Source organism: Nilaparvata lugens, chromosome 2 (assembly GCF_014356525.2).
Source record: "Nilaparvata lugens isolate BPH chromosome 2, ASM1435652v1, whole genome shotgun sequence".
In the NCBI taxonomy this organism is placed as follows: Eukaryota; Metazoa; Arthropoda; class Insecta; order Hemiptera; family Delphacidae; genus Nilaparvata; species Nilaparvata lugens.
In genome coordinates, this window is record NC_052505.1 from 68,720,680 (window position 1) to 68,736,332 (window position 15,653).

Sequence of the window (15,653 nt, forward strand, 5' to 3'; positions counted from 1 at the left end):
AATGCCAATTTTCATTCCCAGAGAGAAAAAAATGACATAGGAGTTTTGTGCTCTTATTATTTGCAGAAAATTGGACATAGGAGAGGAAGTTAATCGAGTTGATTGACATGATTTTGATGTTATACAAGTTTTATTTACTAAATTCTAAATAACAATCATTATTATTTCATTATAATAGTGATAAAATTATAGTCCTATTGTACTGTAAAAGGTAATTGTCCCATATTTCGTCCCCCAGTCGAATTTTGTTCTATAAAAATCATATTTTTTGATAAAATATTTCCAAAAAAATTATATAACATCACCAACTATATACCTACACATGGTATTCAGCTTCAAATATATCATAAATTATTTGTTAACTTTACAGAAAAAAAACAAAAGCTATGCACTTTTAAAATTTTTGAAAAAGTTGTCCTATTTTCGCCCCCCCACTTGAAAAAGTGGTTCTATTTTCGTCCCCTACTGATTCGTTTCGTAAAAGAGATATCAACAGTTTAAGAACGAGAAGATAATAATACTAAAGACATGTTACAATATTTATTTATATATTAACTCATAACTTATAACTATCAGATCACAATAGTATATTTCACACCTAGGGCCGAAAATGAGACTTTTCCAGCTCGAAATTGGTTTTCAAGTCCGAGGCCGTAGGCCGAGGACTAGAAAAGATTGAGAGCCAGAAAAACATTTTTGCCCATGGTGAGAACATTATTTTTCGCCACACAGAAAAATAAACAATATAAATATATGAGAATAATTGTTTATTAGGCACTTTCGAAAGCAAAACAGGAAGGTCATAGCTCTAGCAAATCTGAGGTAATCTGAATATTAGGAAATTGTCCAAGTATTTTTATTTTTTATTCTGATTTGTCTAAATAACCTAAAAGATTATGTTCAATTATGTAAGAGGTTGAGTTTATACTTTTTATTCTTCCAAATGACAATAAAATGATATTATTATAAATGATTAGATTCTTGAATAATAAACACAAATAATGAAGTTTTTTGATCAGCTGTTTTAGCACACTTGAAATTTGGCCAATCTGAATGTCAACGTCAACAATGCTTGTTGTCATTGACTTCGGAAGTTTAGGTTAGAAGTTCTATCCTACTCTGAAAATCGAATTTTAATAGTTTATAATATATATCTTATCTGTATTTTATTCATCCAAATAAAATGATGGTATCTTATTGCAGAATACTTATTCAATTCTAGAAGCATAAACTGATTCCGTTTCATAAACCATTTTGTAAACATGTTCACATCAAATCAGAATCAGCTGACTTCAAGGTTATTTTACAGCCCTAGGGCCGTAAAACTTTTACCAGCCTGGTCAGAAAACAATCATTTTCGGCCTCCATATGACGCACGAAAACCAGCTCATTACATCCAAGTGGGGCGAAAAAATATTTTTTTTTTGTGGTAGCAAAATAATGATTAAAAATGTTCAACTTAATAATGGTGAAAAATTTTGTTAGCAGAATAATGATTTGAAATGTTTAACTTAAATGGTAAAAATTTTGATTAGAAATGTAACTTATGAGTTACAGAACACTTCACCCTTCAAAACAAGAGTCACAAATAAATTTTATTTTTTCTTTGCTCCTGAGCACATTTCGTGCTGCCACACAGAACATTTAGTGCAACACACCCATTTTTCCCCCTTATTGTCCTGTGAAAACTTTTTCTGGCAAATGGGGCACTCTGCATCATCTTCATTATCCTCACTTTCACTTGAACTTTTGTATGGAACATCATTGTCATCTTCAGAGTCACTGGATATTTGTAGTTTTGCTTTCTTTTTCAACTGTTTTTTTCCTTTCCTGGCAATGTCTTTGGAATTGGATTCAACTGTTTCCTCACTTTAAGATCGATTTTCTCTTTACTGTCTTGTAGTTTCTTCTTGTAAGGTGAGCTGGTAAGAAGAGCAGCATTGCCTCGTCGCTTGGATGTGGATGGATGAATAACAGGTACTCCTACAATATCTCTTGGGCTAACTGTTGTTAACTGTGGTATCTGTGTGCTGCATGAAGGTTGATTGGATGGAGAGGCAGGTCGTATGTCTGTGCTTGTTGAGGGTTGACTTTTTGCAGATGGTTCAGGAGCTGAGGATGCTTCAGCAGGTGGTGTTGCCAAAAAGTCTTCTGGGCCAAACACATTCGGGTTGTAAGGCAGAATCCCAGTTTTCTTAAAACCATTGACAGCAGTTTTCACAACTTCTGCCTTTGCATAGGCTTCATTAAATAGCTGAGCAATCTGGAGGTTACAAACAACCCGGTTAGGATAGTTAGACAGCCAATTTTCTATTGCCTGTGCATAATATGTTTTGAAAGGGAACATGAATGAAACATCAAGAGGCTGCAATTTTGAAGTGGAGTGAGGAGGCAAGCAGACTATGGGAACACCATTATCACAAGCAAGGTTTAAGAGATTCAAATTGCAAGAATGTGAATAGTGTCCATCCAATATCAGCACAATAGGATCTTCCTTTGATGGCTTCACAATTGAAATGAAATGTTGAAACCACTTTTCAAAAAGATCACTGGTGATCCACCCAGACTCATTTGCTGCTCCTATTGCCCCTGGTGGAGCTCCATCCATGAGTTCGTTCTTCATCAGCTTTCTCGGAAAAATCATAAGAGGAGGCACAAATGAACCTGATGCTGACATGCACATAACAACCGTCACGAGTGCACCTCTTTCTGCCGACAGTTTGTGCACCGACTTCTTCCCTTTCATTGCGACGATCTTCCTCACTTTATGCTGCACCACTGTGATGCCCGTTTCATCCACATTGAACACCTTGAGTGGATTAAACTTTATTTTTTCTAATTCCGGCTTCAAAATGGAGAAAAAAAGGTTGACACTCTCCTCATTGAGACCTTGCACTCTAGCTAAGGACATGGCTTGTGGCTTCCGTGCAGATAGTGTCGGGTTCCTCTGCAGAAACAGACGTAGCCACTTCCATCCAGCTGCTTTATTGTCAGATGAGAATGGGTGAGCTACATTGTTTCTTAAAGCCAGCTGGAAGGCCATTCTTCAGAGATCATAGAGTGTGAGGCCATAATAGCTTTTTTCCATTTCTTTGCAGTAGGAAACTAATTCAGCCTCTAACTCTTGTGAAAAAACTGGTTTTTGACCTATACGTTTTTCAATTAACTCTTCAGCACTTTTACCTTCTTCTTTCTTTATGTAATCCTTGAGAGTTGCCCTAGGCACACTAAATGTCTTACTCGCAGCTTTATACCCCATTTCCTTGTTTCTGACAGCTGTTATTGCAGATTTCATCACCTCTTTGTCCCACTTCTTCCTTGGCGGCATCTAAAACAAAATGAAAAAAAAGTTCTAAATTTTGTCTACTGGACGAAACTTACTTGCCAATATGGCCGCCTGCTACACATCATCTACTCAACCAAACGCTCAGATCATTTAGTTTATAGCTTACTCTAAACAGATATGTGAAATACAGTCAGATAAACACATTATGATAGTTTGAAAATACCCTTTACAAATATTATGTTGAGAACTCACCCTGTGACAAATTAAAATAAAAATTCTCAGATGAAAACGTGAAAATCTGTCCACTTGAAACTTTCACAACTCACTGACGGCCATGAGCACAATGACTGAAAAATATCACTGATGGTGCGCCTAGCGGCAGAACAGAGAAATGGCGGTGGACAAAATATGGCGAGCTTACCTTAATATTAGGATATGAAAGTCATTTCACTTATGTTTAATAACAATAATTTCTTCCATATTATTATGAAAAGTGTATTTCCAAATTACATAGCTTGATGCTTGTACTCAGCATCACGAAGTTTCTTGAATTAATAAAATATTATATATTTATGCCTTCAATAATGCCATAGCTCAGTAAAAAAATGAGAAAAAACATTACTAGGCCCATCTGAAAGTAGGGTAGCATGAAAACTTTGAATACCAACAATAGTAATAATAATAGGTAGTGGATATTTCAAACTTATCTAGTTTCATGATGATTATACTCAGCATCACAATGTATCTTCCACTAATGATTGATATTATGAGATTTACTTGTAATTATCATGCAGCAACTCAGTTGAAAATTTTGTACAAAAACAGAACAGAATATAAAATTATAATAGGCTATCATAAAACACAAATTAGAATAATAGGAGTATCAAAGATTGCAAAAATAGCTCTCATCTTAATATTGCAATGTCTTAATGATGTGGCAATGTATCATAAAAAGGATGAGCATCTTTATGAATAACGCTTTTAAGTGCCTGAAGGTCTTGGAATTTCGATGCTTTAATCTTCAACTGACCTGAATAAAGTGCTGGGTAGATAATTTCTTCGGAAATCACTTTGCTGCGGCGTGGGAGCTCTTCTGCCTGCTCATCAAATCCCAGTTTGAATTTTATTTTACCATCAGGCTGGTAAATATAGTTACAAACTTCATTGACAGTTGCATCCAAAGCCTTGTTTCCTGGTCGAATCGAAGAGTACCACAGTTTGTTTGAAAAATCTTGGAAGCAATCAAATGTCATGCAATGTGCATGGTATGGAAAAGGTTTTGTTCTCACTTCTTTTGTAGCTGTTACATAATCTGATGGAAGATCACAATTCTTCAACTTCTTCTCAATCATAGCATGAACAGAGTCCACTTCCATCTGTGTGTCTCCACTTGTAGATATTTTTGTTCAATAGTGAAATTATATCTCACAGCCAGTTCAAGAAGAGCGTTCCCTAGAAATTTATTTTTATTTTGGTATGAACATCCATAACTCCAAATAATGATTTTCCTTAGGGTGTCAGTGGGCCAGGTGTTGATTACCTGCTTGATATGGTTGTACAAAAGTGAAGTGAAAATGGAAGCTTTCAGTTCTCCCTGTACCTCTGTCCACCAATAGCAGTCAACTTCCTGCGTTTTCAAATTGAATATTGTGTAGTTATGACAACATAACTTGGTCTTGAAGTACAATGCAGAGGCTTGAACAAATGGTGCCAATTTCACTGCTTGCACATCAACTGATAATACAAATCCTTCCATCAATTCTTTATCCTTAGACTTTTCCTCTCTTGCTCTCTCTTTGGCTCTGACATGCTTCACATAGACTTCCTCTGGAATATTTTTAGTTTATACTGACAACAGATATCACACTGGTCCTTTTTTGGCTGAAATAGGGACACAATCAACTCCTTCAGGTTTTCATTGAACATGAACCTACTGAGTGCTTTATAACCAGCTTCATCAGATTTCTTCACATAGAGTCTATATAGATCCTGTAACGACTGAAATGTTGTCTCCAAATACATTTTGGAAGTGTCCTTCCTACAATAGTGGGATTCTACCTTTGGTAGAGATTTGATAAATTCTTTTGTAGCTTTTGTGATTTTCAAACTGGAATTCACTTCATCTTGAATTATCATCTCCACATCTTGTTCCATGTTTTTGTTTGTTACTACTCTTTCCTCATCAGCTGTAGCTGCTATTTCATCACATTCAATTTTGGCCCACTTTCTAGCACTCCACACACCAATGCTGAAAGTGTTGCAGAACATTTCTCGACACACTTCAGTTCTCTTGTTACCAATTTTCAAATGATAATGGAATGTTGATCCTCTTCTATCTCCCGATTCAGCTCTGCGTTTTTGTGCAGGTTTCACACAGTCCACTAGTGAAGAAATGTACACTTTCCTCTGATCCCATGAGAATTTTTTCCAAAATTCATTGAACATTTCCATTCGGCATTCATCACTTATCTCATGACAGAAACGCTTTTTCGAATTTTTACAAACTACAGAATCATAACGAGGTTTCATCTTTCTTTCTTCAAACACTTTATCCACCATTTTACCATCTGATCCCACCTTCCTTCCAACATAAGATTTCCCTTCCATCCTCAGACTTTTTGACTTGTTTCTTTTCCAATCTTTTGGTTCACTTCTTCTTCTTCTTTTTCTATTTTCTACCTCCACTTCTTCTCCTATCTCAATTTCATAAGAGACTCCTACTGACAGTGATGACACATCAATTCCCAAATTTATGTCATATCCATTATCTTCGAATACTGTCTCAGCAAGCTTGTCACATCCATAATTGTCTTCTAATGATTTCTCTGAATCCTCATCACATCTGTGGTCTTCAATTGATTTCTCTGAATCCTCATCACATCTGTGGTCTTCAATTGATTCCTCTGCATCCTCTTCACATCTGTGGTCTTCAATTGATTTCTCTGAATCCTCATCACATCTGTGGTCTTCAATTGATTTCTCTGAATCCTCTTCACATCTGTGGTCTTCAATTGATTTCTCTGAATCCTCATCACATCTGTGGTCTTCAATTGATTTCTCTGAATCCTCTTCACATCTGTGGTCTTCAATTGATTTCTCTGAATCCTCATCACATCTGTGGTCTTCAATTGATTTCTCTGAATCCTCATCACATCTGTGGTCTTCAATTGATTCCTCTGCATCCTCTTCACATCTGTTGTCTTCAATCTCCTGAAACAATATTTATATCATATCCATTATCTTCGAATACTGTCTCAGCAAGCTTGTCACATCCATAATTGTCTTCTAATGATTTCTCTGAATCCTCATCACATCTGTGGTCTTCAATTGATTTCTCTGAATCCTCATCACATCTGTGGTCTTCAATTGATTTCTCTGAATCCTCATCACATCTGTGGTCTTCAATTGATTCCTCTGCATCCTCTTCACATCTGTTGTCTTCAATCTCCTGAAACAATAAGAAATGCCATTTTTTAGTTTCAATAAAACATAGTTGACTTATTAATTTATTTAAATTTCAACAGCTACACCAATTTTTAAATCAAGAATAATAGTAATGTGGAAGAATACAAAGATAACAAAACCATAATAAAAATATACAATAAAATGCATGCAATATAATCAGCAAAAAATCAATGAAGTACATGCACCAACTTATAAGATAACAGCACAAATTTAAACAGCGAAAAGCAATAGTGGTTGCATTGAAAACAAGATAACAGAAAACACTGCAATTCAAGAGCAACAAGCACAAACATACATGAATAATAAAACATTGCCAAATAATATGTATAAGAATAATAGAACACAAAATAAAATGATAAGGTGGAAGTGGAAATAAAAAGTAATATAACAAAGCAGAAATATGTAAGACAAAGTGATAATGTTTGATTCTATTACCATATGATGGCATTTTTATAATGCCATTCTTGTTAGTTTCAATAATACAAAAATGATTATATTAGCTACCCACAGTAGGTATTGAAATAGAATTCACTCATTAAAACTAACCTGGATCTCAAGTGCATGAATTGATTGCTTTGTGACATCATATCCATGGTCTTTAATTTATAATTTCTCAACATTCTCTTCACATCCATCTTCAAATGTCTCAGCATTTTCAATCTCCTGAAACAATAGGAATAACACAAAGTTTTAATAACACAAAGATGGTTATAATAGCTACCCACATTAGGTATTAAAATATGGTACCATACCGTACACTAATAATAATATGAAATTAGATAGTCCTACCTGGTTATTCATTACAATGTAGGCTATAGCCTACTGAATTCTGTACTAACTCATAGAAACTTCTCCAGCATGGAACTTTTGTATTTAGGCCTAGATAAGTCTCTAAAATCTATCTATCTTGAACAATAAGGTAATCGATAATAGCTTAAACTAGGCCTATACAAATTGAATTTGGAATTGGTTATGGTAGTGTACGGTATAACTTCATTGCTAGATAATAGAACATTTATGTAGAAGGAGGCTAAACTGTTCGAAGTTCAAAGTAGGCTAGCCCACAATATTGCAATTTATTGAAAATCATTCTGCTAGCATCCAGTTAATCATAGGTATAGGTACTGAACTCATTAAAGTTATAAGGAGAAATACATAAAGAGAAGGAATCCTCTTCTGTATAAATTTAAGTTTTTCTAGTACTGCATCTGCATTCAAATAATTTCCATCACTGTTATCATAGAGAATATTACTGGTACTTATGAGTCTTTTGTCATATGCTTAGACATTGTGATAAATTTCACCTTTAATTGTCAGGAACTGTGAACCAGATCTCATCCCCTGTATATTCAGTGTTTTGGAGGCAAAAGCAAAAAAGTCATTATATTCAACAGGAGTTTTTAAAAATCAACATTTTCATAAAAAATTATTTGTTAATAGGGGCAATTTAATGAGTGTTAAAACATTTGAGCAACACCATTTTTTTATAATAACATTTCTGTTTCTTCCAGTTTCTTCTTCAAATAGTCAGTAGGTACATCTGGAACAATTATCAGATTGTAAAGATATATTTTTGAAATAGAAAGGTTCAATTAATTACAGCTTCTCCCCAGAATACTGACCTAGAAGTCCATCATGTCTCAGTTCTGTAGGAAGATGATATGTTTTAAGTCATCCTCCCTTATCTATAGCAGGTCTACCAGGTATGACATCAGGAATCACTTCATTACATACATTATCAATTGAAACTGAGTTTTTGTGGCATCCAAAGAGTTATGAATCATTGTAATTGGTCAATATATTTATTATTTAGAGATGAAGATGCAGCTTCTGAATGTTTTTCTAACATGACAGAGGTTTTTGTGAACAGCTTATAATCTCACTTGCATCTTCACCACGATCAAATATTGAAGGATAATAATCCAAAACAGAATTCAATATTTGTTCGCCTCTACTTGAATAAAAACGACAATCTTTTACGCCTTTCTTCGATTGAGCCATTAGATACACCATACACGTGTTCAAGCATTCAACAGACGAAAAAAGCATGCAGAATGCAACGCTTCTGTCCACGTCATCGAGTAGAGAATATTGAAACTAGAGTACCATTCATAGAGAGGCCAATCAGCTCATTTGATGTTACCGGTTTTCTGGTTTCTTATAGATTATAATTGAAGACAATCCTCAATATTTCACAAATAATAGATATCTCTGGCAAAGTATTTCAATAATAGATTGAATAAATTTCATTAATAAATAAAACAAACCTAAGACATTGATCACCAGAGTGCGCTGAGCATGATCTATCTCCCAGCTGTTTTAGCCAGTCTATTAAACTTTCTTTTCGATAGCTAAGATACGCTGATATGGAAGCACTTGGATACACTAGCGCTGGGAGTGGGACTTACGTGAAATAGCCTCATAATCTGTTTAGAGCCAAAGAATAGTATCTGGAATTACTATTCTTGGCATTGGAATTCTTTAGAGCTAGACAGTAGTAAGGTGGACGACTTACTACTGTTTGGTTTTGGGAGAATATTGGAGTTACTACTGTCTAATCCTTGTTATCTTGAAAACGAAGTAATTCTGGAGTTTATGCTTTTTGGCACTGAAAGAGGGAACCTAAATAATAAGTCGTTTTATGCAAAAACCTGAAAATGCCATTTTTGGAGTTAAGGTCCTCTGGTTCTGAGGTCCAGATATGATTTTGGAATATTCAATGATATTTTTTCCCTCTTGATGGACTGGCTGTTTAACATTTGAATTTTCTTCAGTAATTTCAACCCCCATGACCTTATGAAGAATGACCTTATGAGCTGATTCTCGTGAAAAAATTGTAGGTGATATCTTATCGATATTATTATAAGAAGCATGCCCCCAGTCATGTTCGTGTGAAATATGAGGAGATTTCAATAGTAACTGAGCAACGGCCATTAGATTACTACACTTCAATACACAACTCTATCATCCATCAACAGACTCATTGTCTGAATTAAACATATAGAAATCATCATCATCATCATCATCATCATCATCTCACCACAATAAAAAAGTCCTACCCTGTCCCACAAAAATGTAACCACTTTGACTATCATGGAGAAATACATTTTTAAGTTCAGTCTTCAATCCACTGGCACCATCAACATACACTCCATAATCAACCATTTCATGCTTGATTCTGAGGTACATGTCATTCAATTGAAGAAACTCTGAAACTTCATCTACCAGTAAGAAAGGCTCTTCATGGGATGGACAAAGCTCATTTTTAGTTTTCCTTTAATAAGCATCTCTTGATATGATGACATCATTAATGCTTTGCTGCATGAATATGCTCCTAAAAACCGTGTTTATATAAACAATGTTTACAGTTGATATACATACAAATTGTTTATTATTTGAGAGATATGAAAACAGATACTTATTATCCTGAGAAATACTACCAGATTGTATAACATGAAAGGATTGTTGACATGGGTTAGTTTTGACAAACAAGGTTATGTCTTTCATTTGTTTGATAAAATCATAGGAGTTTTTCACATATATGAATGTGATTCTTCTATGACTGGTTGAATGAGGTTGACTATGAAACGTTCAAGTTGCTGGGTAGGTGAGTTAATAGCACTCACAATTCGTCACCTCAATACTACAACTAGGTAACTCAAAATCACCTGTTTTGAGAAAAGCACAATCAAAGTTTTTCTCAACAATCAGACTAAGGTTAATTGCAAAATATTGAAGCATAGTTGGTTCTTTTCTGAACAAATTATTAGTTCTGTATATCTATTGAAATATGAGGAAAAGTCCGAGTTACCTAGTTGTAGTATGATTTTTTTCCTCAACTTTGGAGTTGTTCTAAGGCCAGGTAACTTAACTTATTGAAATAAAAATCGTTTTATGGCAAATATTAATTATATATTTCATTGAAACTTTGATAACAGTTGACAAACTTGAATATTAAAATGAAAAAAAAACATTATTCTATGAGAAAAAATAAAAAATATATTGAAATAAGTCTTTTCAAGTAGGAAGTTGAAATTTGTTAGTAGATAGGAATTGGAATAAAACAAACTCAACTTATCTAAACTACAATCTTATCAAAACTACTATCAACTTATCAAACTAAATCAGAAACAGTTTCAAAACTCCTCTGTCTCACTGCCATCAGAATCAATTTGTTTCCTGTCTTTCCCATTCTGAAAAGGCAGTGAGAGATAAAATGATTTATACGCATTGGCCAATGCTGGAGGCTTCATGCTGAACAATGAAATTAAATCTTCATACTTCTGTTGGGAAATTTCTATTTGCTTTTGATACAGACACTGCAACGGGGCTGGCACTGAATGTCAAATTCTCTTATTGAAGTTTACTCGTTTGAAGTCCCCATCAAAAGTTTCTTTGAAGTTCAAAATGAATGGAGTTTCCTTTCTCAACCTCATCCAGCATATTTTTTGCCAATTGAAAGCATTGGCTTTCTCATCCTTTTTTCTAATTGTCATGTTTGTTTTCACAATCATTTTAAAATTTTTGATGTCTTCTTGGCACAAATCATGAACCAGGTATGGCTTGTCACCTTTCCTTCTTGCACCACGAGCAATCTGCTTCCAATCTTCTGGCCATGACACTTTACCCACCCTTTTAAATTCTGTATTTATTGCAGAATGCATAGAATCACACTCCATTTCACTAAGTCCTGAAACTAGGAACTTCATGTCAATCTGTTGGATGTTTTGAATCTCCAGTACAGCATGCATAAATATAGCTGCTGTGAATTGATTTAGGTTCTGTCCTCCACACCTGTCACTAAAAAATGTGACACGAGTTGTCACAGTTGGCAATGATTTCATGTAGATTAAAAGTGCACTGGCTATTTCACAGCTACCACGTCTTCCTTCAACTTCATTCCACATAAAGCAGTCTCCTTGATTATTTACTACATTATGAATAGTGAAATTATAAGTAGCAAGTCTACGTTTATAGAACAGTGCATTGTTCTTTGGGTCACTGGGAACTAACAAAACTTGTTGCAAATCAAAATTTGCACTAATGTGAGAGCCATCAGACTATTCAGCATCTTCTTTGCTCTTTAATTTCTCAGCACGAGCTTTGTCCTTGTTGGCTAAATGTGCTTTATGATCATTCTCCAACAACTCTTTTTCTTCTGCTGGTGCATTGTCATAATGGACACACAAACGGCATTGGTCTTTTTTTGGACGATGGAACCCCAAGTTGAAACACTCATTGAATATTTTTCTATACATGGCAAGCTCGACTTTTTCTTCACCTTTTGAATCACATAATTCACTATAGAGTCTGTACATTAATGTAATGTTCAAGTTTTGATCCAAATAGTGTCTTTGAGTTGTTGAACGGCAATAATGTGATGGCACTGTTGGAAAACTTTGTATGTGTCTTTTAACATTTTCAAATGTAATTGAAGGTGTTTTTTTCTTGATGTGTTTACCTCTCTTGTCATCTATTCCTGTATTCTCAGATGTCCTTTTTTTCATTGCAATGTCCACCACACCTTTATTAATTCCCAGAGTATTTAAAAACATTGTCTTGCATACCAAAATTCTTTCATTCACTACTGGCAAAAAAAAATTATAGAAACATCTCTCCTAGAATTTTCTGTTTTTGTGCACTTTTTTTATGAAGGTCTGTGTTGCTGTGGATGAACTCACATTGCCTGTTATAATTTGCAAGTGTATAATATGACTTGAAAATTGTCTTCCTTTCTTCTTCACTCATTTTTTTTTTTGAGCATGCTTTATGGCAAGTTGGAGGGCAAGGACATTTCATTTTAACTTCTTCAATAATTTTATTCCTAGAAGACGCATAACCCTCTCCTCTGGCTCGCTTTTCTTTTTGTAGATTTCTTGCCCAATTTCCTGGTTCTCGAAGTCGTTTCCTTGGCTTTTTTGTTGTTTCTGGGTAAGTCTCAGTTCCAGTTAGTTGATGGCTGGTGACATCGGTGGCAACATGAGGTTTATCCTGTAGAATTCTGTTGGGGAGCTCGTAGTCTTCATCAGATGAGGATATGGCATCATTGTCATCTGGAATGAATTCTGGATCTGAAGAATGCAGTTCATCATCTTCCTTGTGAATTGTAACTGTATCTTTGAAGCCCTTAGAACTTTCAATTAGAATTCTCGATGAGGTACAATCTGGATTAGTTCTTTCATCTGGAACATCCAGTGACAGTTCATGATATAAAACATTTTGTACATTGATGGCATCTGGTGAATCAATTAAGTTGGTTGTTGTAAGATCAGAGCTGGTACTGGCAACACCTTGTGAGGCAAGCTCTTTATCTGGAGCTTCACTATAGCTGAAACTGGCATCTTGTGAAGAAATATAATTTGAAGATTGTCTTATAATTTGGTTGTGTAGCTGATTGTCTTCATTGGGTAAGGATACAACACCAGTGTCAACTTCTTCGTGCTCTGGATCTGGAGGATGCAGTTCATCTTCATTGTGGCTTGCTTCTGTATCTTCAAGGCTATTGTAATTCACAACTGACGTGCTGGATGAGTTATTACCTGGAAGCTCCAATGGCATAAGTTCATATCCTGTGTCTTGTTTCTCAGAAGCTGTTGGGTCACAGCTGGTACTGGCAACAACTGTAAGCTCACCATTGTCATTCACCTCAAGGATAACTGTATTTCCTGAAATCATAAATGTAAGATAACAGTTAGTTAACTCAACTTAAAAATAACAATTTCTTCTTATTAATAAATTCAATCGAATTAAAATTATAATAGTAGCCTACAGTGGTAAAATCACTCAAGGCTACATTTAACTGATCTTTCAGCCTAGGAAGGTCATAGTGGATATGTGCAAAAAAATTGTCTATTGTCAATTCAAATTAGATTCTACTGAGAATAAGATGGAATAAATTTAATTGAATAATCTAAAATTCTCTACAATAGTACCTACAGGGAAATAAACAGCTGTAGCTGAAAAGTAGTGAATAACTAGCCCACATTAGAATGTGTTCAATGATTGTAATACTATAAAGTGTGTTTCAATTAGCTCATTGTTATAGAGCTATGAAGGATCAGTCACATGTCAAAATACAAAAGATATTTATCACGTACATAATAGGTATAACAGAATATTCTAGCTTTATTGAATAGTTTAGTTTTGAATAGTTTGAGTGGAATTGGATAGCTTACACAATGATGGAAATTGTTGTAAAGTGGAATTGAAATAAATACGATGTTTGCAAACTCACTGGCTATTTATTTAACACCATTTAAATAATAAATCAAATACAAAATTGAATTACAAACTGGAGTCGCCTTGACCCGGAGAACGAACAGATAGCCATCTTGAATGTACATCTCATCGATACATTACCGTAACTATCGAATATGACATTATCGATATTAAATATTGGTTGGGGTTCGATACAATCGATACAACAGAAATGATGTTCTAACAATGCATTTATTAATGTATCAGTCAGTAATTGGAATGATTAAGTAGGAATAAAAAGATAATATTATCATGCATGACTGATAATTATAGTACCATACCAACTTATATCAGATTAATTATTTGTCAACATCAATAATTGAATGCATAATAGGCCTAATTATGATCATGATGTAGCAAAACAAGGCGATTGAAAAACATGTGCCAGCAATATTAGCTGAATACCGTAGGTCTACGGTACGGTAAGCCTAAATTAATCCAATTTTTATAAGTAAAACTATTATATCTAGAGCTTATTCAAAAAAATTACCACTATAGAATTATTGATAATTCATTTAATTCAGAGCTTTGAAACAACAAAGCTAGTGCTTAGAAATGTGATTGGATGTTTAACCTAGAAATTTTAGCCTAAGTAAATATGAATGAAAACCTACCTTCAAGCTGTTCTCGAGAGCAATCTTTACTGCTGTGCATAATAAAATCGATTCTTCTTGTATATAACTCATTACACTTTATGCACAACCACATTTTATTCAAATAAAATTAGTTATGCGATCAACTCCAGCAATCGACAACACAACATGTCTTGTTCATCTAAACTGTTTAAGTGTCATATGATGTGTGCTAAAAGTACTAAAAATACTTGTTTTTTCCTGTCAATTTTTTTTCCTCCACCTACTGGCTAAAGTACTTACTTTACTCCCTGAAACATAATACTAAAGTGTCACTTTTTCGCCCTCGGTAGTAAAAAACAGAAAAACTCCCTAGGGAGTAAAAGTGACTCCATTTAAATAACATGGGAAGCATCTCTATTTTAAAAACTTACATTATAATAGGTTAGAAGGTCTAAGCTCAGATGAGAAAGCATAAAGAGGTGTCTGTCATTGAGTCAACTGAATTCAATACCACAACCAGAAATTTGATCAACGCATGAAATATATGTTTGTATGATATTATATTCTTAATATAAGTAGCCAATAAAAATTTATACAATTTTAAAATATCTTATTCTATTCAAAATACCAGCCAACAAATATTTTTGATCTGCAATTCAAATCTGAACGCGTGATCTGGAGTCAGCCATTTTTGGTAAACACCCAGCTGATTGTTACAACTTTAGCCGATAGATAGCGCAATCGGCAGTGCCAATCAGACGGCCGGTTTTAAAGTTTTAGATTTTAGGTTATGTTGTTAGGAAACATTGTCACCAATACGTAAGTTATTAAAATGATTTTATTTGCAGTTTCTATAAAAAAATGTAGATGGAGGAAAAATGTTGTGTACATCACGAGTGAAAAATACTTTTTCTCCCACAGGAAATTTGTTGCCCTCGGCTTCGCCTCGGGCTTCAAACTTTTCCCTCAGGGAGAAAAAGTCGTACTTTTCACTCTAGATATACAAATAACTATTTTTGTAGCTAACTCAAGTTGTACAATTATGACGCGATTTGGTACGGAGAAATGTG

The 15,653-nt window shown here is 34.5% G+C and overlaps 2 protein-coding genes across 2 annotated transcripts; both read right to left on the reverse strand.

Moving 5' to 3' along the window:
- Positions 1 to 1,810: 1,810 nt before the first annotated feature.
- Positions 1,811 to 3,043, reverse strand: LOC111059664 (tigger transposable element-derived protein 6-like). The gene has a single exon (XM_022347304.2). The coding sequence runs from the start codon at positions 3,041 to 3,043 to the stop codon at positions 1,811 to 1,813; it is 1,233 nt and encodes a 410-aa protein (XP_022202996.2).
- A 162-nt stretch (positions 3,044 to 3,205) lies between these two features.
- On the reverse strand, positions 3,206 to 4,625 carry LOC120349952. Its single transcript, XM_039421545.1, has 2 exons — positions 4,317 to 4,625; positions 3,206 to 3,328 (listed from the first exon to the last, which is right to left on the reverse strand). The coding sequence occupies exons 1-2, from the start codon at positions 4,537 to 4,539 to the stop codon at positions 3,249 to 3,251; spliced, it is 303 nt and encodes a 100-aa protein (XP_039277479.1). The 5' UTR covers positions 4,540 to 4,625; the 3' UTR covers positions 3,206 to 3,248.
- Between the last annotated feature and the right edge of the window lie 11,028 nt (positions 4,626 to 15,653).